General features: G+C 50.1%; 1 protein-coding gene across 1 annotated transcript; it reads left to right on the top strand.

The window, feature by feature from the left end:
• Positions 1-6,577: 6,577 nt before the first annotated feature.
• Positions 6,578-7,269, top strand: LOC311124338 (histone H1; the record flags this gene model as incomplete). Its single annotated transcript, XM_084198500.1, has 1 exon — positions 6,578-7,269. Exon 1 carries the CDS (start codon positions 6,646-6,648, stop codon positions 7,267-7,269), a length of 624 nt encoding a protein of 207 aa, XP_084054626.1. The 5' UTR covers positions 6,578-6,645.
• Positions 7,270-7,500: the final 231 nt, after the last annotated feature.

Genomic DNA, 7,500 nt, shown 5'->3' with positions numbered 1-7,500 from the left:
GCATTGCAAACGCCATGCTCGCCATCAACTGAGCTACATCCCTGCCGGCCATTCCCTCCCCTACCCTGGACGACTGCTGGGCCAATTGTGCGCCGCCCATGAGTCTCCCGGGTCGCGGCCGGCTGCGACAGAGCCTGGATTCGACCCAGGATCTCTAGTGGCACAGTTAGCACTGCGATGCAGTGCCTTAGACCACTGCGCCACTCAGGAGCAACACTTCCCAAGCATACATTTTCATGACAGCGTTCCTAATCTGCAGTAGGCAATTACTGCAGTAGCAGTTGAAAATCGGTAGGTTAACACCAAACCGTGAGGTTATTATGAATTCAGAGCAGTCGGATGAAGTCATAGTCAAATACATTTGAACAAATGACCAACAATATCACACGGAAAGTGATGTGAGCATTGCATTGTGGAAAGCAATGACTTTACAAGAACACGTATTGCAACGCGAGGCATGTATTTCTAGATTAAACACTGATTCAGTGTGATGAACAAGTACATGTATGATTTGGTGTGCTCTACTTGAACACGCGCTTAGAGTTTTGAAACCACTGCCTATATGAGGAGCTGTCGTTGTTTGTTTTATTACCACATACTTATGGAAATTGCACCGGTTGAGAGATGATGGCTCTCTTGTGCCTACAGTGAAGGGTACTTCTGATCCAGCAGGTGGTGCTAAGATCCCTCCCTATATGACTTGAATGATGAGTTGATTTATTCCTTATAGCTCCTAATGATTTTAAGGCCAGTGTTGGCAAACATGACTTCTGCTCCAGCAGGTGGCCATGAAATCCCCCCCTATATGACTTGACTGACCAGGTAGTTGATGGACTCCTTATAGCTCTTAATGATCTCAAGCAGAGTGTTGGCCACATGACCTCTGGTCCAGCAGGTGGCGGTGAAAATAGTCCCTATAGGAGTTGACTCATTTCTTTGAGGTCCTAAATGAAGGATAGGGCGTCAACAGTGCATCTCGGCCTAACCCTGTTCCGGGCCCATTTCTTCACTCGATGCTTCCGGTGTTCTTCATCTCCTCTTCAATAGTCCTTCTCCACGTCTTCCTTCCCGTCTAGCCCTGTGCGTTCCACTGAAGTGTCTGTGTTTTTATGTCGTTAGGAGTTTTGCTCACTGCGTGTCCCCCTTCAATTTCCACTTTCTGTCCCAGTTGGGTAGCTATCCATTATACTGTAGCCTACTTACTACCAATGTCACTGTAGTCAAAGGTGATTTTCGATTATTATGTATGAGTATTATTATATATTGTGATATTATGATGTTCAAGCCTATAGGGTGTGGTAACAGGCCCTCTGTGATTTGTTGTTGTACTGTACATGTCAAGTATCTGCACTCTAGCCTAATTAGCCTAAACTGCTAGGGAAAAGTCACTTCCGGTCGTAGCTGTATCCCACCTAGTCAAAACCTTGTTAGTCCTTATCCTAAAAGGCACCCTCTGTTCCTCGATATACTCCACCGAGGGCCGGCAGCCAGTAAGTACAGGTAAGAGACAATTATGGCAACAATAAGTTGTCCTATGAAAGCTAGTCAAATGTGAGATGTTCAACTGCACTGAATGATAAAGTGGCAGTCTGTGCTCTTGGGCCCTTAAGGCATCAGTGCACCCCCCCAATTTGTCCCTTTTGAAATGAACAGTTGAGACGGGCCCTCTTTCTGTGGCCTTTCTTTGACGACACATCTGAGGCTATCCTGCGGCAATACAAATGATCAACATCATAACAATAATTCCATTATAAGAAGCTTTATTATTGGTTTGCTAAGAAAGGTACCATACAATATTGGCACATCACTATCACCTCTGTATGCGTAGGAAATCAATCCCTTCATTGTGTGTGTGTGTGTGTGTGTGTGTGTGGGTGTGTGTGTGTGGGTAAAGGTACGCCACTCTCGGTCTCACAGTTTATGCACACGGTCGTCTTTATGCAACAATATGGAAGACATTCCCAAATGTGCTTACATCATTGCGTAATGTCAGGGAGTCACACAAACAGTGTGTGCTGTTTGGCTGCAACACACATTAGGCATAAGGATGATGACAACTATTTTGTAAACGCTCCAGCTTGCAGAGGGATCACCACCCCTCCCATCCGCACCCCAGGTCCTCTTGGCCCCCTTACTGTCAGGCCGAGTGGTGTCTAGAGAAGAAAGAAGAAGAGTGATGTTTATTAATGACAGTCAATACGACACGTCCTTCCATAGCTAAACAGACTCATCCTACTAGGTCAGTGTTTCCCAACTCCAGCGGTAGAGTAGCCTACCCCCAACAATACCCATTTTTCTTGTAGCCCTGGAGAGCCACAGCTGACTGAACAACCTGTCACCTAATTAGCAAGTCCTCAATGAGTAAAATCAGGTGCAACAACAACAACAACAACAACAACAACAACAACAACAACAACAACAACAACAACAACAATATGAGGACAGGGACACAGTGTACTAGCTGATCTCCCAGTTGTCACCGTTTGGCCTTGTGTTCCACATAGCCTATATCAGTATTGGAGTATGTTTCCCGCGCACGGTAGTTGCTTTCACGTCACCTTTGTAATCGCTCCTCCCTAGTCCCCTAGAACGAGCGCCCTCCCCTTTGCAACGCCTCCGAACATATCACAGAGGCGCGCTTTCTGTGCCGATGGCCTCAATCAGGTCGACCAAACGCAGATAATAGCGCACCACGCACCGGCGCTGAAGTCATTCATTCACTTGAACTCAACTAGCGAACACACCATGTCTGGAAGAGGCAAAGGCGGCAAGGGACTTGGAAAAGGAGGCGCCAAGCGTCACCGAAAAGTTCTCCGCGATAACATCCAGGGAATCACCAAACCCGCTATCCGCCGTCTGGCTCGCCGCGGCGGCGTGAAGCGTATTTCCGGTCTGATCTATGAGGAGACCCGCGGTGTCCTAAAGGTGTTCCTGGAGAACGTGATCCGTGACGCAGTCACCTACACCGAGCACGCCAAGAGGAAGACCGTTACCGCCATGGACGTGGTCTACGCTCTGAAACGACAGGGACGCACCCTGTACGGTTTCGGCGGTTAAACGCACTCTCTTCGGAACCTCAACACCCCGACTCGAACCCAAAGGCTCTTTTAAGAGCCACCCACATCCGCTTCAAAAGGGCCCATTCCATATAGTGTTTTTTTCTTTTCTTCCGTATGCTATTTGGTAGGAAAGTATGAGCCACTTCGAGTGGACAGGGAGTATTAAATAGCGGATTCTAATGTCCCTTCCCGTTTTAGCGCACAGAGGGAGGCCTATATCTGACAGTGGCAAAGTGTAGTGACGTTGTTATTTTGGGTCAAGCAATAGTGGCATTTGGACAACATAAAACCACCACCCGTCGGTAGATGTGGCTCGAAAAGAGGGGGACAGCGTTCGCGCGCGCGCGCGCGCGCACACACACACACACACACAGTCCAAAATGGGAGCCCTATGTCTGACGGTGCCAACGTGGGCAATTCTATCACCAGCATTATGTGGCACAACAATCGTGCCATTCGGACAACTATTCAGGCCCCCCTTTTGAAACACACAATTCCCCATCGGTCACAGAGCATAGGCTATAGAGAGGAGGGAGGGGGTGAGGACCCGCGCGCGCGCCCTCAATTGTCTTTGTTCGGGAAGCTAGCCTCTGAGCGGAAGGCTCTTTTGAGCGCTAGAGCTCCACTGGGCAAATAGCAGGGGCGCCTACGAGCAAGCAGGGGAGTGTCCACGGCCGCCGACTTTGATTAGCTTCCTCTTCATAAGACGGGTAAGCGCCCTTCACCCCCTCATTCGTTTCTGAGAAGCAACGAGACATCATCATGCCCGAGCCAGCAAAGTCAGCGCCCAAGAAGGGCTCCAAGAAAGCCGTCACCAAGACCGCAGGGAAGGGCGGCAAGAAGCGCAGAAAGTCCAGGAAGGAGAGTTACGCCATCTACGTGTACAAGGTCCTGAAGCAGGTCCACCCCGACACCGGCATCTCCTCCAAGGCCATGGGAATCATGAACTCGTTCGTGAACGACATCTTCGAGCGTATCGCCGGAGAGTCCTCTCGCCTGGCCCACTACAACAAGCGTTCTACCATCACCTCTAGGGAGATCCAGACCGCCGTGCGCCTGCTACTCCCCGGTGAACTTGCCAAACACGCCGTGTCCGAGGGCACCAAGGCCGTAACCAAGTACACCAGCTCCAAGTAAACAGCGCATTTGGACTGCTCTACTAACCCAAAGGCTCTTTTAAGAGCCACCCACTCTGTCAGTAAAAAGAGCATTTCCATCGCCACCGAATGAATGCGCAGGTAGGCTGCGTTACATTGTATCATTGTTTAATGGGCGGCGCGCGCCGGCTCGGAGAACGGCTACATTGTATCATTTCCCCCGCCCGTTCCAGCGTAGGGGTTTAGCGCGCCTTTTTTGTTGTCTCTGCACGCTGAATAGTAACCCATGTTTGTCGGCCTCCATTCCAGGTGAAGGCAATGAAAAATGGCACCATTTGACAAAGGGTGTAAATAAAAAAAGCAGTCTGTTGGGTTTGAATGGAAAGAAATGCCTTTTGTCGTTTAATGAGCGGATAGTCATTTTGAGTCGACTTCCTGAATCGGTAGGACACGGACGGGGAGAATGGACGCTCCATCATTGGACTATACCCTAATGATGTGAATGAGAACGATAATGGCAAGAATAAAAAGGGGGTGAATAATCCCGTCTAGGAAGAATAGGAGTAGGCATATATATATATATATATATATATATATATATATACGTAGCCCTTATTGCCAACGGGTCATTTCCGGTCCAGGTCGCATCATACATATATAGTCCCCTGTAGCTCAGTTGGTAGAGCACTGCGCTTGCAACGCCAGGGTTGCGGGTTCGTTTCCCAAGGGGGGCCAGTATGAAAATGTAGGCACACACTTAACTGTAAGTGGCTCTGGATAAGATCGTCTGCTACATGACTCAAAATGTCCATGTAAAGTGTAGTACATTTGAGGCACATAGTGTATTTTCCTTCCTACTACCCTCATGAGGCAACAGGATAAATATAATAATATAATATGCCATTTAGCAGACGCTTTTATCCAAAGCGACTTACAGTCATGCGTGCATACATTTTTGTGTATGGGTGGTCCCGGGGATCGAACCCACTACCTTGGCGTTACAAGCGCCGTGCTCTACCAGCTAAGGCAGTTGCTTCCACGTGAGGATATGAATGTGTCTGTAGGCCAAGTCACAGTATAACACAGTGAGCGAGCGGGCGGCCCTTGCGATAGTCGTTGGAGCAGCAGCGGATCCCAATGACTACCTTGGGGAGATAGCCTATACATTTACATTTTAGTCATTTAGCAGACACTCTTATCCAGAGCGACTTACATGAGCAATTAGGGTTAAGTGCCTTGCTCAAGGGCACATCGACAGATTTTTCACCTAGTCGCCTCGGGGATTAGAACCAGCCACCTTTCGGTTACTGGCACAACGCTCTTAACCACTCTTAACCACTAAGCTACCTGCCGCCCCATACATATATACAACAAGGAAAAGAAAAGAGGCCGCAATCAACCTTCTGACCCACATGCACCTGCTGGGATTCTTCTCCCAGTCCAACCACATATGCAGCCCTTGTCCCACTTGGGGGGAGAGAGAGAGAGAGAGACAGACAGAGAGAGAGACTCCCTCTATCTAGGCCTATATCAACGCGCCATGACCCATGGGGCGCCAGCCTCCATAGCGCCAGCCAGACACCAAGACCCACAGACACAAAGACCGAGGCGAGTCACGCTGCGGAGTCAAGCAGGTGAACAATATATTAGTAGAGACAGCCAACCTACCTACCTACCTACCTACCTACCTACCAGAAGACAACACACAATCTCACTGTGTAGAAATAGTAGGCTACAAATACAACAACAACAACACTCACACTGCCAGTGCACAAAAAGTACTAATACAATAACACACACACACACACATAGTGCAAGTAAGCATGTCGTAGGACTGTTTATACCATGTGGATCCTGTACATATGACGAATACAACCTGAAACTTGAGGTACAACACTAGTCTCAGCCAGGCCTCACAGGTGCATGTGTTTTAAGGTCCCCAAAAGAGCGCTTCTTTAAAACACCCCTGACCACATCAGGGGACCCCAAACCATTTGATTCCCTTGCCAGACATCTCGGCTCACTACACAACAAGTGCTGCTCGCAATCGGATGCACTTTTAGGCCATTTAGGAGACAAATAGCACAGGAAAACCAGTGCGCACCGCTCCACCCGACAGTCGAACGGTGAGGTTTTGAGCGAGCCGCAACAAAATGCACGGCCCTTCCGCGGCCCACATTACTTTATTCTGAACGGAGACAAGTCTGCTCGCTGGGCCGTTCGCTTTTGGACCAAAAACACGGCTCCGTCGGTGACTTTCGGGCCGATATAGGCGAACAGAAAACACAAGTGAAAGAGCATTTGGCCAGCCCAGAGAAGCCGAGCTGGTTGCCTTGAGTCTACATGGTTCTCATGTCGCGTTTAAGGCCAGCCCCCTGCTCGGTGTGGAGCTTCAATAGCGCAGAGCAGCGTCTACAGCAAACTACTCCTCGCAGACCGTGTGTGTGTGTGTGTACCGGACCAAACGACAGACAGACAGACAGACAGACATGGCAGAAGTCGCACCAGCACCCGCAGCCGCAGCGCCGGCCAAGGCACCCAAGAAGAAGGCAGCAGCCAAGCCCAAGAAAGCGGGACCCAGCGTAGGAGAACTCATCGTCAAGGCTGTGACCGCCTCCAAGGAGAGGAGCGGCGTGTCCCTGGCCGCGCTCAAGAAGACGCTGGCGGCAGGCGGCTACGACGTGGAGAAGAACAACTCCCGCGTCAAGATCGCAGTCAAGAGCCTCGTCACCAAGGGCACCCTGGTCCAGACCAAGGGCACCGGTGCATCCGGCTCCTTCAAGCTCAACAAGAAAGCCGTCGAGGCAAAGAAGCCCGCCAAGAAAACCGCAGTTCCCAAAGTAAAGAAGGTGGCCGCCAAGAAGCCCGCCGCGGCGAAGAAGCCCAAGAAGGTAGCAGCCAAGAAGGCCGTCGCCGCAAAGAAGTCCCCCAAGAAGGCCAAGAAGCCCGCTACACCCAAAAAGGCCGCCAAGAGCCCCAAGAAGGTGAAGAAGCCCGCCGCAGCGGCCAAGAAGGCGGCCAAGAGCCCCAAGAAGGCTACAAAGGCAGCCAAGCCCAAAGCCGCCAAGCCCAAGGCAGCCAAGGCCAAGAAGGCAGCCCCCAAGAAGAAGTAAACCTATTACAAACAGTGTTCTACTCGACACATGTTGTACCACAAAAGGCTCTTTTAAGAGCCACCCACCTCTTTCCATAGAAAGCGCATTGATTTCCATGTACTATCTGTCGTGAAAAAGAAATTACGCACACTAGGCTACTTTTACGCACACAACATCGTCCCACTCTGGGTGTGTGCGAAGGGAGAGGAATATAATAGAGGGCCAAAATGGCTTAGAAATTCGACCTCA

Source organism: Coregonus lavaretus, assembly GCF_964263955.1.
Source record: "Coregonus lavaretus genome assembly, contig: HAP1_SCAFFOLD_779, whole genome shotgun sequence".
Taxonomy (NCBI): Eukaryota; Metazoa; Chordata; class Actinopteri; order Salmoniformes; family Salmonidae; genus Coregonus; species Coregonus lavaretus.
This window is presented reverse-complemented; position numbering and strand designations above follow the sequence as displayed.